The 19816-nt window shown below is 40.2% G+C and overlaps 1 protein-coding gene across 1 annotated transcript; it reads right to left on the reverse strand.

The window, feature by feature from the left end:
- Window positions 1-1945: 1945 nt before the first annotated feature.
- On the reverse strand, window positions 1946-18041 carry LOC124483631 (myosin heavy chain, fast skeletal muscle-like). Its single transcript, XM_047044154.1, has 40 exons — window positions 18000-18041; window positions 17502-17720; window positions 17156-17299; window positions 16883-17039; window positions 16745-16772; window positions 16472-16580; window positions 15812-15904; window positions 15651-15714; window positions 15448-15546; window positions 15217-15320; window positions 15002-15140; window positions 14780-14898; window positions 14495-14644; window positions 14106-14276; window positions 13655-13958; window positions 13436-13500; window positions 13219-13306; window positions 12105-12222; window positions 11898-12021; window positions 11442-11578; window positions 10447-10702; window positions 10136-10378; window positions 9871-10047; window positions 9518-9663; window positions 8480-8570; window positions 7964-8353; window positions 7571-7697; window positions 7326-7444; window positions 6998-7194; window positions 6671-6854; window positions 6313-6478; window positions 5993-6117; window positions 5586-5894; window positions 5084-5287; window positions 4855-4980; window positions 3311-3481; window positions 2980-3084; window positions 2797-2892; window positions 2501-2632; window positions 1946-2000 (listed from the first exon to the last, which is right to left on the reverse strand). Exons 2-40 carry the CDS (start codon window positions 17706-17708, stop codon window positions 1983-1985), a joined length of 5802 nt encoding a protein of 1933 aa, XP_046900110.1. The 5' UTR covers window positions 17709-17720; window positions 18000-18041; the 3' UTR covers window positions 1946-1982.
- Between the last annotated feature and the right edge of the window lie 1775 nt (window positions 18042-19816).

Raw genomic sequence — 19816 nt, forward strand, 5'->3', positions numbered from 1 at the left:
AGCCACCGGTCCTACGTAGGACCGGTGATCGCCCTCTTATTGGCTCTGGTCTGTATCTTTGTCACGCCCCAGAATTTACATCCAGACCAGCCAGAGGTAGCGTCTATCTCCGATACTAGTTTAGCTGCGCGCTGCTCTGTGTAGGCTACTTATAAGGAATTACAAAGAAGAACGTTTTGAATTATAACAAGGATATTGATTATGGACCACGGTCGTAAATGCTGTGTTCCAGGCTGTACAGGGAAGGCTAACACTTACAGTCTTCCCAAGGAGCCAAACATTCAACAGGCATGGCTGCTGTTGTCTATGAGAAGATCCAGGCGAAGTTCGACACTCAATCATTCATTTGCTCTGAACATTTCACCCAAGACAGTTTTGACAACCTTGGACAATTTCAAGCAGGATATGCTAGGAAGCTGAACCTGGAAAGAGGTGCTGTTCCAACCATATGCTCATTGCAACCGCAAGCTATAAGGACAGTAAGATGTTGTGCTAAAAGTTATTAGCAATGCTAAAGTTTCCTGTATATAGCATACCAGGTAGAATGCTAAATACGTTTCTACACACATCAAATGACTCTAGCTAGACTAGCTGTAGTGGGCATTAGAAGGGAAGCTTCCGAAAAATAGCCAGAAAACGAACTGCAGTCTGGCTTATTGCTAACGCCTGTCTAGATAATCTATTTGAAAGAACTGGAGAAAGGCAGGTTTTAGATACAGGATACATTAGCATTGCTAGTAACTGTTACTAGTAACACCTAGACTGTAGGCATGTAAACAAGTTTAGCTTGCTAGTTAACGCAAGAGCATAGAATGTGTGATAATTTAGCCTAGTTTATTGGCAATGGGGCTAACGTTGATTCATGTTCCTGACTGTGTTTCATTAAATAAATAACCTGTGTAATGAAAATCTACAATTCACGATGCATGTTTGTCCAGATGTTTGTCATGTTATTTTACAGCAAGATATCTAGAGCTAGCCTAGCTAGCTAACTGAAGCCGAGTAGAATCACGATTACAACAACGTTTGGTTGCTAAGCTGTAGCCTAATGTTCTACCCACCTAAGTCAATCCAGTTTGCTTCAACAACAGAAGTGGAAACAAGTAATGTTATCATTTCAAATGTTATATAGTCAATCTGTTGAAAACAGTGTTGTGTAGACACAATAGATTTATTTGCGCGTTTTTATTTCAAGTCTCCAACTTCAGTGTTTCAGCGAGTGCTGCTGTTGGCCGTGTTGCGTTTTTGCTCCCAGCTTCACTTGTTGATAACCAACCAATCAGCGCGCAGTTTATCTAAATATTAATGAGCATACCATAAAAGGAGAAAAGCTAGTGTTTTTTCCCGGGAACATTTCAGACGATCTGTAAGAGGGCATAGAACAGCACCCGGGCCATTTTCAACCCAACCAATGTTACATACCCTATTCGGAGATCTTAAGGAACAGTGTGAAATACCCAAAAAACCCAGTCAATTGCCCCTTTAAGGCATTGCACATTCAGTATGTGGTACAAGTCCGATCAAGAAGCAGATACATGTGAACTTTACGAAAATAAATACTATTCGTACTGTAGTATTATACGTATTATATGCTGGGGGGCGTGTTAGACAAGTTAAAAAAGGGTTGTAGTTCTCTAAGGTCACTGTTGTAATTCCTGGTCAAGCGTGCAGCCTGCAGTTCAGGGCCGGATAAAAACAAATCTGTGCCCTGGGCAACATGCCCCTTGTGTTTTTTGGGGGTTATTTGAGCTGCAGAAAATGCAGACATTTTTTATGTGCTTTATTGACCTGTGTAAACTAATTTATAGGTACAAAGTTGTGCAACCTTAGACAACATGTATATTTCCTACAAGAAATCCACAAGCCATGGCGTTTTGAAGATGGTTTCTTTTATTTTTTTTAAACCTCAAAATATCACTATGTAAACCATATTTTATGAAACATAGCAATGTTTAGGCATAGGGTCTTGTTCAGGTTAGTGTCTATTCCGCTTCTTTTGCCTGATTTAAAAAAAGAAAAAAACAGGGAATTATTGTAATGAATTGAAACACTGTAATACAGGGGTCCCCAAACTTATCTGCGAGGGCCAGATAATTTTCTTTTCTTTAATGTGGGGCCGGGTCGGAACAGAAAATTACTTGGGCAGTAGTAACTACCAGTATTATTGTGGATATTTTATTATGATTTTAAATGTATTTATTATGCTAGATTAGTTTATTACTATGTTATAAACCATACATTCGTACATATCAAAAGATATATATACAGCCTATTAAAAGAGCATTATTTATATTGTAAATAACTTTTTTCATATTCATTGCTATTGAAATCAAAACATCTATTTACTTTTTAATCAGTGTAAACCTTTTTTTTTTCAAAAGAAAAAATTTGAAAATAATTTAAGACTGGCATTGTTCAGAGGGCCGGGCCGTAGTTTGGGGACCCCTGCTGTAATGCATTTCTTGTCTGAACCGATGGTGTGACATCAGGAGATCTTTACCTTTCCAGAGTCACGACTCTTGGTTCTGAGCTTGTTGACCTGAGACTCAGCAATGTCGGCACGCTCCTCAGCCTCCTCCAGCTCATGCTGAACCTTTCTGAACTTGGACATGTGGGAGTTGGACTGCTCCTCCTGGGATGAATTCATTTTTAAAAGATTTCTTAAAAACTTTGTAAATGTGCTTGCTGCAGTGATCATTTAGACAAGAACAATTGGTAAAGCCATACAGATATCCACCGAAAGCTAGGAAAGCTTTTTTTTGCATAAGCAAAGCTCAAATAAGTTATTAGACTTACCGCCTCCTCAGCCTGTCTCTTGTAAGCCTTCACTTTAAGCTGCAGCTTATCCACCAGGTCCTGAAGTCTGGTTACATTCTTCTTATCCTCCTCAGTCTGAAGCAGATGATAAGGTACATTTAAATTATTTGTATCAACATATACTGTCATATCAACATATACTGTTTTTAACTGTGTTGTTACCTGGTATGTCAGCTCTTTGACTCTGCGCTCATACTTGCGGACTCCCTTGACTGCATCTACACCTCTCCTCTGTTCAGCATCAACCTCAGTCTCAAGCTCACGCACCTGAATGGAGGACATGAGCTCATGGGTGAACCTATGGAATCTACCACTCAAACACAAATAACTCTAATCAATTGCATACAAAATACTGTATTTTACCTCAATGAAAGCATTTGAAGTCATTTAGAGTATCAATTATTTTAGGGAGAAGACACTTATTAAACATATTCTTCTCAATAACTTTTAATACACAATAGTTTACTGAGTTTAAAGGTGACTATCATCTCACCCTGGACTCCAGTTTCTGGAGCTGCTTCTTGCCACCCTTCATGGCTAGGTTCTCTGCTTCATCTAGACGGTGCTGCAGGTCCTTTACTGTCACTTCAAGATTCTTTTTCATCCTTTCAAGGTGAGAGCTGGTGTCTTGCTCCTTCTTCAACTCTTCTGCCATCATGGCCGCCTGCAACAATAGAATACAGCTTGGTTGAACTGAGGAACTGTACATACACATAGTATATTGTACCAGGTTACATGAACAAAAATGATTTCTCAGTACAGAACTATATCATCTAGACCAGGGGTTTTCAAAGTGTGAGGCGCGCCTCCCCTGGGGGGCGCCAAAGAGTTTCAGGGGAGGCGGCAAATATATATTTTGGATTGTAAAATATTGGATTTTGGGTTGTAATTTCTGGAAAATATAAGAATATGAGTCCAACGTAATGTTCATATTAGGCTGGGCCACATTAAGCAAAAAAAAAAAGATTTTAAAAAAGAAAATTAATGCAAAGAATTTCGCTCGCATTGATGTGAAGTTCCGATTGCACCTCACAATCAAAACCATGACTAAGTCTTAGGTTCGGGTTAAGTCCCAAATGTTGGCATTGGCCTCTGCGATGAGATGGGCGCACACTTTCGCCAGCTACTCCTGCACTCTGAAGTCCGCTGTTGTGACTTGCGTGAGGAAGTCCTCCTGTTTCTCGCCTAAATCAACGCACGATGCGGTGGGAGCGGCAACACTGCCTATGTTGATCCCGTTTGCTCAACAATAGAAGTGGAAACAACTAACGTTATCATTTCAAATGATGTCGAGTCAATCTGTTGAAAACAGTGTTGTGTAGACACAATAGATTTATATGTACGTTTTTATTTTAAGTCTCCACCTTCGATGTTTCACTGAGTACTGTTAACCATGTTGCGCTTTGCTCCGCAGCGTCAGTCATTGTAAACTAACCAATCAGCGCGCAGCTCATCTATATATTCATGTGCATACCATAGAAAGAAGAAACCCTCTCGTTTTATTCCAGGGCTATTTCACAGGGTGCATTAGGGCGCATAGAACAGCACCCGGGACATTTTCAGCCCAACCAATGTTACATACCCTATTCGGAGACCTTAAGGATATTCCACAGTGTGAAATACCCCCCAAAAATCATTTTATGGCCCTGTTAAAATGGGGGAGGCCCCGGTGACTTGATGTTCTCTCAAGGGAGGCTCACTGCCTTACCCTTTGAAAACCCCTGATCTAGACCATATACTGGTGGAATGACCCAACAAACAAAGCCTTTTGAGAACTGAACGGCATAAGAATCAGCACCATCTAAAACGTTTCTGCATAGATGGATCAGTGGGGGTCGACACTAGAATTGTGAACACATGAGTTATGAAGAAATCACTAGAACATGGCCATAAGAAGGAAGGTATGCTACCATGGGGGTAGGCTACTGTATGATGATATGGTGGTTCCATATTGCTTTGAAATGGCCTTAATGATGATGTAAGTAAAGTAGTGACTTAATAGTGACTGTACTGTGATACTTAGTAAGCCAGACTCACATCAGTGATGGCCTTCTTGGCCTTCTCCTCAGCATTTCTGGCCTCCTGGACAATGTCGTCCACCTCTCCCTGCACCTGAATCAGGTCAGACTCAAGCTTCTTCTTGGTGTTCAACAGGCTGGTGTTCTGGAAGAGAGTACACATGGATAAAGCAAAAACAAAACCTTTGCTGTGAATGTTATTTAACTATGTGTTTATGTGTATGTGTGTGTGTGTAGGTTGTCCACACCTGGGAATGCAGCAGTCCCACTCTCTCGCTGGCATCCACCAGCTCCTGCTCGGCCACTTTGCGGCCTCTCTCTGTCTGCTCCAGACCCACTCTCAGCTCTTCAATCTCAGCCACCATCAGACCATTTCTGCGCTCCACCATGGAAGCCTGTTCCTTCATGTCGTCTGCAGCCCGGACGGCATCATCCAGGTGCAATTGGGCATCCTAGAAACACCAGAGAGTGTAGAGAAGAATGAGAAGATGCTGCTGTGTACAGTATTTCTTATACTGTCTTCTACTGCTTCAGCAGTACTGTTTGTACTGGAAGGTGTACTGTTCTTTTTAAGGATGATATTATGAATTGCCCTTCTATACACATGCACCCATGTTTTTCAAAACAAATATAATCTGAGATGGATATTTGAGCCCCCATTTTGAGTGTAGATCTGCAGTAATGGTCTGAAGTAAGTATTAATGTAGTTCACTGCAGTCTACTCATCACTATGGTTAACATTCACAGTACCTTGAGCTGCCCCTGAACATTCCTCAGCTGCTTCTGGGACTCAGCAGCCTGGCGGTTAGCATGGCTCAGCTGGATCTCCATCTCATTCAGGTCTCCCTCCATCTTCTTCTTGATTCTCAGAGCATCATTCCTGCTGCGGACCTCTGAGTCCAGGGTGCTCTGCATGGAATCCAGCACTCTCTGGCTGTTCCTCTTGATCTGCTCCATCTCCTCATCCTTCTCTGCCAGCTTCCTGTCCACCTCACCCTTGATCTGGTTCAGCTCCAGCTGCACACGCAGAATCTTGGACTCTTCATGCTCCAGTGTTCCCTAAATAAAGTAATGTTTTAGCAAATGTCACTTATTTGAGATAATCCTTAGAATGTTTATAATTTCCACTTCATTCTGGAAATTGTGTAAGTTTGTACCTCAGCCTCCTCCAGAGCCGTCTGGATCTCAGACTTCTCTGTCTCCACTGTCTTCCTGGCCTTCTCCAGCTCATGAATGCTTTTGCCAGTCTCTCCGATCTGCTCGGTCAGGTCAGAGATCTCCTCTGTGATTTGAAACAGAAGATTGTTCAATTAACAAGCTTAGTTTACTGGATCAAACATGATCTCAACAGGAAACTGTTTTCCTCCAGTTGATGGTTCTGTAAATCAACTAATGCACAGTATAATGAGATGGTGAAATAGGAAATAATTCTCTCTTTTCAATAATACAAAAACACCACACACTACATTTATCTCACGTTGCAAGTTCTTGTTTTCTCTCTTCAGAGTCTCAAGTTGGTCAAGAGCCTCCTCATAGGAGTTCTTCATCTTGAAGAGCTCTGTGCTGAGAGAACGAGCCTCCTTCTGAGCTCCCTCCAGCTCAGCCTGGCCCTCCTCATACTTCTGCTTCCACTCTGCAAGAACCTAAGAGGAAGCACACACAAAAGTAGAGTAAACAAATAACGTCAACATGTAAACAATGCGTTGGGCTCAAGGCACAAAAGCAGGGCATGAGCATGTCAATATAGTTCTTAAGCTTCAATTGCAGATTTAGGTCCATCCATGTTCCACACTTACAATTACATCAAAACCTAGAACTGGCACAATATTTTTCACCTTGTCAAAGTTCCTCTGCTTCTTATCCAGGTTTGCAGCCAGGCCATTGGCTCTCTCAACATCAATCATGAGGTCCTCCACCTCTCCCTGCAGCCTTTGCTTGGTCTTCTCCAGAGAGGCACACTTGGAGTTGGTGGCCTCGATGGTCTCCTCAGCATCCTGGAGACGCTGAGCCAACTTCTTTCTGTTGACAAAGTATTGCAATGGTGTTCTGTCCTGAGTGCAAACTTTGAGTGGTTGACAGTAACTTTATATTGGGGTACTATGAATTACTATCAACTTTCTATATTGTGAGCGTAAGGAAGTCTACATTTGTTTTGTACTTACTTGGCCTCTTCCAGCTCCTCTGTCCTTTGGATGGCATCAGTTTCATACTTGGTTCTCCACTGAGCCACCTCAGAATTAGCCTTGGACATGCCACGTTGTAGCTCTGCTTTGGCCTCCTGTTCCTCCTCAAACTGCTCTCTCAGCAGGTCACAGTCATGGCGGGCAGATTGGACACCATGGGCCAGTGCGTTCTTAGCCTGAGAGGAAAATAATTTGAGATGAGGGTGATGTAGTAAGGGACCAAAAAAGAGTATTTGCAAACCACTGTACTGTAAAACTGTCATAGTTGATCAACATATAGACATATAAACAACTTTATTTGTTTTACCTTGACCTCCTCCTCAACGTGTCTCTTGAGTTCCTCAATCTGCTGGGTGTAGGCCTGCTTGCCTCTGGTCAACTGAGACACCAGGGCTTCCTTCTCCTCCAGGTGGCGACCAAACTCACCTGTGGGGAATTAAGGAAGCTATTCCTTAGGTCTGATTCTTTATTATACTTGTTTTGATTGTTTTCAATAAACACCTTGTGGAACATATTTCTGCATGTAGGCCTTTGAACAAATATGTCCCGTACCGTTCTCAGTGAGGAGTCGGGCTCTCTGTCCACTGATGTCATTGACCTGGCGAACATTCTCATCATTCTTGGTCTTGAGCTCACTGAGCTGGTCCTCAAGGGTACGACACATCTTCTCCAGATTGCCCTGTGGAACAAACATCATGTTTCAATCACATAGATAATATCGTTTTTTTTTCTTACCGTTAAGTGTAACACAATGTTTTCCAATGAATTGTTAACATTTTGTAAATTATTTGAAATTACAAAGGCGCCTTTAAGAAGGAATTTAAAATCAGCATAAAAAGGCTTTCCACAAACCTTGGTAACCCACTCTAAAACCCAACCTTTGCTTAATTGGTACAGTTTTACACATATTCTATCTTTCTGTTTAGGTTTATTTGTATCACTGACCTTAGCCTTAGCAACTGCCTCCATGTTAGAAGAAAGGTCATCAATCTCCATCTTGTATTCACTCTTCTCTTTCTCAAGCTTCTGTTTGACGCGCTGCAGGTTGTCGATCTGCTCTCCCAGCTCTGCCACACTGTCAGCCTGCTTCTTCCTCAGGGCTGAGGCGGTGGACTCATGCTGCAGGGTGGACTCCTCCAGGTCACGTCTCAGCTTCTGGAACTCAGCCTCTCGCTTCTTGTTCATCTCAATCTGAGCAGATGTGGCGCCTCCAGCCTCCTCCAGCCTCTCACTGATCTCCTCAAGTTCCCTGGACAGATCAGCCCTCTGCTTCTCCACCTTGGCCCTGGCAGCACGCTCAGCCTCAATCTCCTCTTCCAGCTCTTCAATACGAGCCTACAGTAGACAACAACATTTAGCAGGAAAAGGACTAAACAGACAGGGTGAAGTTTAAACACAAGCAAGTCAAATATAATCAAGGCAAAACCAGGAAATGTTACTTATGTAGTAGCTACAGCGCACCTGGAGCTCCTTGATTTTCTTCTGCAGCTGGGCACCCAGAGACTGCTCATCTTCAACCTTGCTGAGGAGCTGGCTGGTCTCAAAGTCCTTCCTTTAGTGCACAAATGAATCCATGTCAAGTTTTGGTTTTGTGTCATTGAGTGGAGATTAAACTGTAAAGCACATCCATAATTTTTCTGTTAATTATTTCAAAAGAAGCCTTGTTATCCCTAATGACATAGATGTTCAATTAAGTTATCTGATTAGTATAACTAGAAACGCAAAACTCAGTTTCATAGGTCTTTATTATTGAATTACTCCAAGGTGAGTAATATGAATAATCAATTTGAAAAGCATGACCAGTAGATCTAGCCTGGCTCTGCCCTCCTACGTACTTCCGCTCAATTTGGATTTTGCTTCTGTACTAGGTCTGGGAGTTTGACTTTGAAGTCGGTTCTCAGAAACACATTTTTTGTAGGTCCAATCAGCGAACAGAGGGAGTGGCTGAGAACGATGACGTTAATGTCGTGCACTAGTTTGAGTAGTTCAGTATTGGCGGCGGAGAAAGATGCGAGCGAAGCTATTCTGCGGTTGTGGCAACGCTGCCGAATTTCCATAAGTTAAAGCCGGAGCAAGAACATTCCTCGCTGAGTTTTGTTGGTGGCCATGATGTTGTGGCCCTCCCCACGGCGTTCAGGAAAAGTTTGATTTTCCAGCTACGGCAGCTAGCTCCGTTACAGTAGTGGTGAAGGAGTTGGCTAAGGCGAACGCTTGCGATTGGTTATGGCAGATCAGAGTGGCTCTAAGCAGATCCAATAGTTTTAAACTTCAACAGAGGACCCGCCTTCAAGGAAGTTAACGCTTGTCAATGGAGCGAACGCAGACCCTCTGTACAAATGAAATGTACGAGGGTCTGGTTAGGACCAGGCTACAGTAGATCGGGTTGAACATTGGATGTCAAAATTATTATATTGAAGTGGAAATTCAATGTAAGGATTGCTGGAGTAAATGAAATCAATATGATGTCAAGAATGTCTCTAATGATCATACAATACTTACTTCTTGATCTTTTCATCAGACTGCTGCTTGTCGTTTTCCAGGTCCATTATGGACTCCTGAGCCAGTTTCAGGTCTCCCTCCAGCTTTCTTTTGCTTCTCTCCAGGTCCATACGGAGCTTCTTCTCTTGCTCCAGAGAACCTTCAAGCTAGAGGACAAAACACAATTCTCATACTAAAGCTTTGATGTTAACAGTTTTTTATTCATTATATAGTAATGTATAATATGCGATATATTAGTCAGTTGTCCAACTGAATCCTTAAAACTAACTTATTATATGAGATTAAATTCAATACCAATCGAGGCAAAGTTGGATAAAAAACCCAAATTGAGCACGAAAGGTAAGTTTACTCACATCATCTACTTGCTGTTCCAGCTTGGTCTTGGCCTTGGTCAGAGTGTTGACTTTGTCCTCCTCTGCCTGCAGGTCATCCAGTGTCTGCTGGTGGGCCTCTTGCAGGGCTTTCTTTTCCTTGGTCAGCTTGGCAACACTCTCATCTTGAGATGCCATCTCCTCAGTCAGGTTTTTAACCTGCACAAGACAACATTAGTTCAAGTGAAAACTATTGTTTGGTGCTTTTGAACAAGCTTCTGCTTGGATATTGGTGAGATGTTAATACCTTGTTCTCGGTGGCATGTTTCTCCTTCTCCACTTTGGCCAGCGTAAGCTCCAGATCATCAATGTCCTTCTTCAGCTCAGAGCACTCATCCTCCAGCTTCCTCTTCTTGGCTGTCAGCTCAGCATTGATCTCCTCCTCATCCTCCAGCCTTTCTGTTGTCTCTTTGAGTTTAGCCTCCAGCTGGATTTTGCTCTTGATCAGACCCTCACATCTCTCTTCAGCATCATTCAGACCTTCTGATTCCTGAGAATAACAGAGGTTAATTAGACTTGAATGTGGTGTGTGTGTGTGTGTGTGTGTGGCTCACTCACAGATGCAACTTGGAGAGCCAAGTCATTCTTCTCCTGCATGAGGGACACCATTTTCTCCTCCAGCTCCTTCTTGCGAGCCTCAGCCTTGGTAAGAGCAACTTTACATTTCTCATAGTCCTCTTTCATGTTGGCCAGCTCCTTCTCTGTCTCAGCACTTTGCAGAAGAGGCTTGATCTTGTAGTAGACCTTCATCCATGGCCAGTGTTTCACATTCATGAATGAGCGGACATTGTACTGGATGGTGTAGATAGACTCTCTGATAATGAGAGACAGACACAGTAATTGTTTAGCTCAATACAAATTATGCAATTTGTATTGCACCCTAACTGTGACAATCAGGTCCCCGTGTCTCAGATCATCATCACCTGAGTACTAAGACGGCACTCCCTCTTCACGCCTGCAAACAATTAAACCCATCAGTCCACTCTCTTCTGCTCTGTGTATTTAATCCAGTCACTCCCTTCACTCTGTGCTGAGTCTTGTTAACAATATAGTGACATTTCTAGGCAATATCCGGATGGACTCTATTATATACTGACCTTGTTTTTGCCCCTGACCTCTTATCTGCTCCACCTTTACTATTCCTGGACGCCGTGATCCAGACCCTTGCCTGTCCTGTGGAACCTGACCAAGCCTTGCCTTCATTGCCCAGTCCGCCCCTGTTTGACCTACACCTGTAAGCTGACTACCATTTTGGATTTCCTCTCTGGCTCTGATAATTGTGTATGACCCCTGCTTGTCCAACTACACCCCAATAAACCCGCACTTGGATCAATTACCATTTGTCTTGGGAGTCTGTCCGTTACACTAAACCAAACCCATTCCTACATTCCTACATCATTCCAAAAAAGCCCAAGATAGCCAGGGTTCCAAAATAATGAGAATCATTCTAAAAACTGCTTCATAGTAAAACCAAATGTATCAATCCCTAAAAACAAGATTTGAATGGAAATACTTTAATCAATATTATTATTTTGTTATCATCTCCATCTCACCTCCTCTCCATCATCTTGGTAAACTCCTTCCTCATCACGTATCCACGGGCAAGAGCCTGTGTCATGGTTACCAGATTAGCGAGCTTCTCATCTCTCATCTCCTCAAGTACACCAAGCAGACCAGCTTTGAAGAACACCTGAGACACAAGTATGAAACAAAACTTTAAAAAACAACATAAACACTTCTAGTGTTAACATATTGCTATTTAAGTAGAAAGCAACGTGATGTATGATGTTAGGATCAAATAAATGCCAATTAAATGACTTGCTTATAATAAATACATTTCTCACATGTAATCATATTCTGGTCTCATATTATTAAGATTGTTGGATTGCTCAAGAAAACGTTAAACTGCATTTTGAATGTTTACCAGGAAAATTAGATATTTAATAACCTCTGTAGGTCACAAACATGAGTTGCCAGTATCCCATCATCAATAGTGTATGGTATGTTACCTTGGTGTGTCCAAACTTGTACTCCTCATGGTTCACATCAATTGACCCAAGAAGCTTCTCAGAAGCCTTCTTGTTATCCATGAACTGGCCTTCGGGGATTACACCGGCATTCAATACTTTGTATCTGAATAGGGAGAAATTTGGTTTATTAATTGATATGTTGTTATCCACCTACCATATCTTTGTTGCATTAGTGTGTAACATTACCTCTGCTTGAAGTCAGCATAGAGGATTCTGCTGGGGAAGCCCTTTGTGCAAATCCTAATACCCTCCAGCACACCATTACACCTCAACTGGTGGATAACCAGGAAGTTCTCCATCAGACCTGGATGAAACATTAAGGGTCAGCTTTTTACTTTGTGGAAGTTAATCATAGACATAATAATCAAATGAATGTACTCTATGTTTAAGTAGAGGTACTACAGACAAAAACTCAGTAAACTTTCATAACATGCCACAAATATTGCCACAAAATTTTATTTTTTAAATTATTTTATACAACCTTCGCCAAGTAAACAAAACCTTAAATCATGGTCTGTTACCAACTTTTATTGAAATTTGTCTCAGCAAGTTAAGAAATAACTTAAATGAATTGTACATTGTTGGAAAGTTTATTCTCTCAAGCATATGGCTAGCCAAATCATATATTGCTATTTACTCTTTTGTCATGGCAGGGAGGGGGGGAACACAGAGCTATAGAGAGAAGCTGTTCTAACCCTTCTAAATGTTTAACAGCGATTTTCTCCAAATGGCATCTAGCACACATGTCAAGCTAGACAACTCTTGGCTCATAATGGGTAAAGCCAAACAATTTTACACACTGCTTTGTAATTGCAATATCTAGACATGTTCAGGGGGATTTTCAAATATTTTTTGTCAATCTCATTTCATGTGGTGTTATATCCCCAAAAAGAGGCGAAAACATGTTTTTTTAGCACTTGTCAAGTGCATTTCAACATAATTGACTGAAAAAACATTATTTTGACAAAAGCCTCTGAACAATTCTAACCAATTAGTTATTGATCCCATTAAAACAAACCAAAAAGTTCTGACTTCATTTATGATGTAGTTGCCGTGTTCTACATTGTATTGTAATTATAATTAGTGCATATTTAATGAGAAAACACGTCATTTGCATAATCTATTGGGCGAGAAACTAAAAGTCACAATACAAATATATCTTATCATTTGGGGTATATTCATGTGGTAAAGTTTCATTCTGATAGAAGAACAGGATTTCTTTTTCCTATTCACCTGTAGTATCTCCCCATAAAGTCGATAATGACTTAAGATAAATAATATGTAAAACAATATAAGTTACCTGGAGTCTTTGACTCATTGGGGATCAGACAGCGCACAAAATGAGGGTGGGTGCTCCTCAAGTTGGTCATCAGCTTGCCTAAGTTCTCCTGTTAGGTTGTTATAAAGCATTGTTACTCTCAGATATAATTCACAATAAAGCTAAAATGCTCACTAATATTAAAGTACAATCACAGCATGAAACTATCAAAAATTATATTTAAAAAAACCTCACTTACTCTGAACTGAGAAGACACAGTCTGCATGGAACCTCCCTTCTTCTTGCCTCCTTTCTTTGTGGTATCTGTTATAGGAGTGTCAGGAGTTAGACAACATAATATATTAATATGTCTTGTTGCTTGAACAATACTGTGAACAATACTGTTCAAGCAACAAATCATGTTAATATGTGTAATGTATAAACCTGTGTGTTTGTAATCTAATTCAACCATACTAACCCTCAGGTGGAGGAGCAACATAGAGTGTGGCCAACAGTTTAGTTGAGGACTTTCCATACAGCTGAATCACAGAGTCGTTCAGGGGATCCTTGTTCTTGTCCAGCCAGCCAGTGACATTGTAGTCCACTGTACCAGCATAGTGGATCAGAGAAAAGTGGGCTTCTGCTTTGCCCTTTGCTGGTTTAGGCTTCTCAAATGCCTTAGTCTTTCCAAGATGTTGGTCATACAGCTTGTTCTTGAAGGAAACGTCTGAAGCCTTGGGGAACATGCACTCCTCTTCAAGGATGGAGAAAATGCCCATTGGCTGTGTAGAAATATACTTTGATCAGTCAAATATACTATGTATGAGAGTTAACTGATACGAAAGTTTAGGCATACTGTATCTACATGTCTGAATTACCTTGTATCCTTGCCAGGTATGACATATCCACAGTTTTTACAGACACCTCACCTTCTCAATAAGCTCAATGCAGGCAGCCAAGTCCATGCCAAAGTCAATGAAAGCCCAGACAATGCCCTCCTTCTTGTACTCCTCTTGCTCCAGGACGAACATGGTGTGGTTGAAGAACTGTTGCAGTTTCTCATTGGTGAAGTTGATGCACAGCTGCTCCATGCTGTTGTACTGTAGATTTGCAAAGTTTGGCAAACCTTCATTGAACAATCCCACCATACCGTATTCATTTTTTACTTCATCTGCACTTTTTGTTCCACTAAATCAAATCATTCAAATAGAGTAGATACTATCTGTATAGTTTAATGACACAAAAGAAACCACTTTTGAACGTATTTCTAATAATCTTTCAAATATTGCCATTATGACCATAATAATCTCAAACTCACGTCAAAGATCTCAAAACCAGCAATGTCAAGCACACCGATGTAGTAGTTCCTTGGCTGCTTGGTGTCCAACATCTGGTTGATGCGGATGACCATCCACAAGAACATCCTCTCATAGATGGACTTGGCCAGAGCACTCACTGAATTGTTCACCTGTGTTATAATGTTGGTTCCACTTAAACATTGATTTCATTTTATGAATAGTTTTTTACCCGTAATAATTGAACACAATGCTAAAATGAATATTACAATCAAGCTTTATTTCTTAGCTATATTTCCAAGCCTTACCTGATCCACTGTCTGACCCTTGGTCACATACTCATTGCCGACCTTCACTCTGGGGTAGCACAGGGCTTTCAGCATTTCAGCTGAGTTCAGACCCAGAAGGTAGCCAATTTTATCAGCCACTGGGGAGAGAAAGGCGCAATGTGCATCATAGTGCAATGTTTACCAAAGAAATATAGATAAATGAATGCTCTTCAGAACATCGATACAAACAATTTGGCTTACCCTCTGTGCCATCTGGCTCAGCCTGCTCCTCACGCTGCTTCTGCTTGAATTTCATGTTGCCATGGTGCATGACAGCACCGGTAAACTTGTAGATGCCCATCTTCTCTTCACCGGTGAAGCCCAAGATATCAATAGCATCCTGGAGGGGGAAATAACGTTTACAATAAACCACCAATACATTATGATTTTCAAGTTCAACCCTTTTACTGACTTACATCTGTGGCATCAAGCTCGACTGTGTCATCAATACTGGCCACAGTGATCTGACCCTGGCTGATCATGGGGTAGTCATAGGGGTTGGTGGTGATAAGTGACATTTCTGTGGAAACAAAACTCAAATGATTATCACCCAAGGCATGTGTACATTTTATGTAAAAGACTGAACCCTCAATGAGTGGACAAAGGAGTAAATGCCATTCAGAACATCTTTCCCTACAGTGCCTCACCAACAAGCTCAGGTTTGTGGTTGGTCATCATCTGGTAGAAGATGTGGTAGCCTCTCTCATCAGGCAGCTGGAAACTTACTCTGGACTTCTCCAGCAGGTCTGTGAGAGACATGGTTGAAAGGTTAGAGAAAAATTAGAACAATTTGAATGGACACTAACATTTATTTAAAGGATCAACTGGGAAATGATCCAAACCAACTTACAGGTCTCAATGTCAGCACTCGCCAGTTTTCCATTCATGTGGAAGTGAATCCTAATAAATTTACCCTGAAGGAGTGCATAGAGAGGGCTTTTTCAACATATCCTATTGATTTCTAAGTTAGTGTAAAATGTTAAACAATATATATTTTCCCTCCAAACTTACAAAGCGAGATGAGTTGTCATTCCTCACTGTCTTGGCATTACCGTAGGACTCCAGTAGAGGGTTAGCTGCAATGATCTGATCCTCAAGGGAACCCTGAAGGGACACAAACCAGTTGGTTATGTAGACTTATCACCTATATTCCAAAGTAGTTCTCTTGTCACTTCGTCTTTAATCACTTCCCCTAGACTAGGTCTAACCATATTTTTATATTATCTTTGAACACCTTTAGTTTAATATGTTTGGTCAGAGTTAACACAGTACCCCCCACTTAAAGAATGTCATAAATCCTTAACTTCTTAAGTTGCTATTTAAGTAACATGCTAATAGTCTTATTAATGATATGATGCATGTAAAACTACAACAGGACGGCTGTCAAGAATGACAACATATTTTGAAGATATAAACTATATTTTAACTACCGTATACGAAGGGAGTATGCTTGTTTCCAAATGTGGGGGGACAGATTTGTTTTAAAACTGATGATGCAGCCAGTGGCTATAATTTTCTTAATCAAAAATGTGAGGATTTATTTACAGTTTTCATGTAAAATGAAACATACACCCTTGAACTGTACCTTGGAAAAACTTTTTTGGGGGCTGAAAACAATGATGGGTCAACAATTGATGGCATGCTCTTTATATGGTGTATGTAAGGTCATACCTGCATTTTGCCGGGTACTACTTCCTTCTTCCCTCCAGAAACAGCAATTGTGGCAAAGTACTGGATGACACGTTTGGTGTTTACAGTCTTTCCAGCACCGGATTCTCCACTAGTTTATTAGATTATAAAAATATAATTTAGTGTACATGAACTAAAATAAGTGTTGTCAAACTTCTGAAGTCATTAATCACGACTATTTTCATATTTATATACATATAAGTATATATATAGTATATACATAAAATATACACTCAGTCAAAGTCTTAAACTTACGTGATTAGGACTGACTGGTTCTCCTTATCTGAAAGTAAATTGAAAATATAAATATGTCAGAAGTGATACGAGAAGCAAATAAGAATACATTCGTCCATCTATTTATGAATTCAGTCATCCATCAGTGAGCGTCCATACCAGTCAACATGAACTGATAGGCGTTGTCAGAGACAGAGAAGATGTGGGGTGGAGCCTCCATGCGCTTCTTCCCTCTGTAGGCGTTGACCACTTCCATGTCATATACAGGGAGCCACTTGTAGGGGTTCACCGTGGCACAAAAGAGCCCAGAGTAGGTCTGCATATGAGCAGAGAGTAAAGGGATATATTGCTATTAAAGTTCAAGTATACATTTTCTGAGGGTTTCATTTGCTTCCTTAAGGTGTCTCATGTCTATATGTGTAGTTTTCTTACGTAGATCATCCATGCGGCATAACGCTCTTTGAGGTTATACAGGACAGTAGCTTCACTGAGGTAGGTCATCATGGCCATGTCCTCAATCTTATCATATTTAGGAGGGTTCATCTGCAAGACGTCCTCTTCTTTGAAGGATTTAACCTGAAATATGATGTCAATTACATGCATGAAGCCTACACAAATTGAATAATATCAACATTTTTACGGAATTTCAATCATTTTTCCTAGTTTTTGTACGTTTTTAAACAGTTTAAATGTGTCAGTAACTGTGGCTGCAAAATACAGATGTACAGAAACAAGTCCACCAAATAATTATTTCATTCCGTGCTAAGTATCCTCTTACCTCCTCTGTGATAAGTACTTTCACATCACACTTCCCGCCATCTCTCTTAACAACCAGACCCTTGAGGTACAACTCCTTGACATCAGGCACATAGCAGGCATTCTTAGAATCAAATGGTGCAGCCTGGGCCTCAAGCCTCTCCCTCTCAGGTTTACGAAGGTAAATGGCAGCCTTGCCATATATGGCCATCTCCGCGTCCGTACTCATGGTGCTGACTCACTGGGGGAAAAATATATCACTGTTAAAAAATCTATTCCTTCTTTTGATTTAAATTATGTTCCCTTTCTCATAAATTCATAATTATCCTGTGGGCCTGAAAGTATAAATGATGAGTGCATTACTGTATTATACTGTAAAGTAAGTAGGCCTCAGAAGCCTACAAAAGGTGTATAATAAAAATAAAATAAAACATTTTATACAATTACAATAGTAGATATACTGATGGTGCTTTAGCTTTGAGCAGTATACACTCATATGGAGCATCAAACTGTATCTCACCTGTTTTTCCACTCCCAGATGAAATTGACTCTTAGTTGGTGCTGTAAAATATGTTTGTTTTGAGTTTTTGAGTAATAATCCAGAAATAAAACAACCAGAACAACATAAACAATATTTACATGTCATTGCTATACCTCCCATCACATTTGAGTATTACATAGTAGGGATGTACTGATAAGAAAATGATTTGCCAACACTTAAAGCTGATATTTATATAACAAAACTGACTGATGCTAATATTTTGACTTTACTCTGGGTTAATTTTAAATAATTTGTACATATATTTGATGAAGAAAAAATGTATACCATTCAGACATAGGACAAATGACCACAAATTGTTATGGTATACACATTTGATGGACACATTGATATGTGTAAAAACAAAAAAACATAACCTATTGTAGAAATATGATGGTGCCACACATTTGATCGCAAGTAATCAGCCATTTTAAAGTAGTCAGCAGATATAAACATGGTGGCCAATACCCATTCATGGAAAATGAATCAGTGCATCCCTGCTACACAACAAACATGATTTACTGTAAATGTTAAATGTTGTTAAAGAACACAACATCAACATCCAATATCTTATAGTAAAGCAAAGTCTGTCATCCCAAAATAGTATTTCAGTTATGGGACAAAACGTATTGTATCACATAGTCTTTACATTCAAAACTCAATCTTACATGTTTGTCCACAATAGTTGACTCATTTTTCTTGGATATGGGCAAGGCAAACCTACTCATCACGTAATAAGCGTTATGATTCTTATCTATGTGCCTGATCTCAATAATAAGGATGTGAAAATAACAAGTATCTTACCCCACAGGTGGAAGTTGTCTGTCCATGGATGCTGCTCTGTGGGACTCCTTATATCTAGTGGAGAATGATTAGCAAGCAGAAGCTAATTGTGGACTACTCTCCTAAAGGAGATGGATTAGAGACAAGAGTCTACAGTTTGACTCTTACCCCGTCCCTTGCTTCCCTCCTTCACTCTATGTCCCTTTGCATAATATAGGACATTTCTGAATATATTACGCATCATGTTCATTTTTCTTAGAGTTTAAAACGAGTTTTTTTATGGGTTTACTCATATAGGTTATACAATAATGTATACAAAGGCCTTAGCTGGATTTCTCTTAAGTACAGTAAACATTAATGGTTGTAATGAGTACAGCACTAGATCCAGCTGGATCATTGGCGATGTATATTTATAATTGTATTTTTTTGTTTTACAGCATGCAGTTTTTGCACACCTTTTGAAAGAATTCCCTAATTTGTGTCCTGTTTCATTCTATATCATAGAAATAGTTCTCCAAAAAAGGAAAAAAATTGTTTTTATTTGAGAGGGAACATTGGGTGTATTATTTCAAAATCAACGTGAAGAGTATACAGATTAAATGTCTAGTTACCCACATACATGATTGAACTGTATGGATTTTTTGATAATGACTTTGAAATGTGACCAGTCTGGTTTCTTCAGTCCATTGACATCTAAGACCTATTTCCTTTGGATAATAAATTATCGAATGACATGATATACTGATTTAGCAAGCCATAGACATTTACAGTAGACTTGCTTTAAATCCAGTTATAAGGAGACAACATGTAAAGATGTCACGCCTGTATTTCAGGTTTCTCTAGTCGGAAATGAATTAACTTCATCCCAAAGCTTTGATGACATTAACTGAGGCTGAGACCAACAATCTGTGCTGCATGTCTGGCTTATTATATCTAGAACATTTTTGACATGGAAAGGTTGTAAAACATGTCAAACCATTACAAACTACTTAACAAAAAGTGAATCAAGTAAGGGC

The sequence above is a fragment of the Hypomesus transpacificus genome, chromosome 2 (genome assembly GCF_021917145.1).
Source record: "Hypomesus transpacificus isolate Combined female chromosome 2, fHypTra1, whole genome shotgun sequence".
NCBI lineage: Eukaryota > Metazoa > Chordata > Actinopteri > Osmeriformes > Osmeridae > Hypomesus > Hypomesus transpacificus.

Excerpts from the sequence above, each read along its gene's own strand:
- LOC124483631 (XM_047044154.1), bottom strand. The coding sequence starts at position 17,708 with ATGAGTACGGACGCGGAGATGGCCATATATGGCAAGGCTGCCATTTAC. Across the intron at positions 12,223-13,218 it reads CAATGAGTCAAAGACTCCAG|GTCTGATGGAGAACTTCCTG; the intron begins GTAACTTATATT and ends TGTTTCATCCAG. Across the intron at positions 10,703-11,441 it reads ACCAAGATGATGGAGAGGAG|AGAGTCTATCTACACCATCC; the intron begins GTGAGATGGAGA and ends TCTCATTATCAG.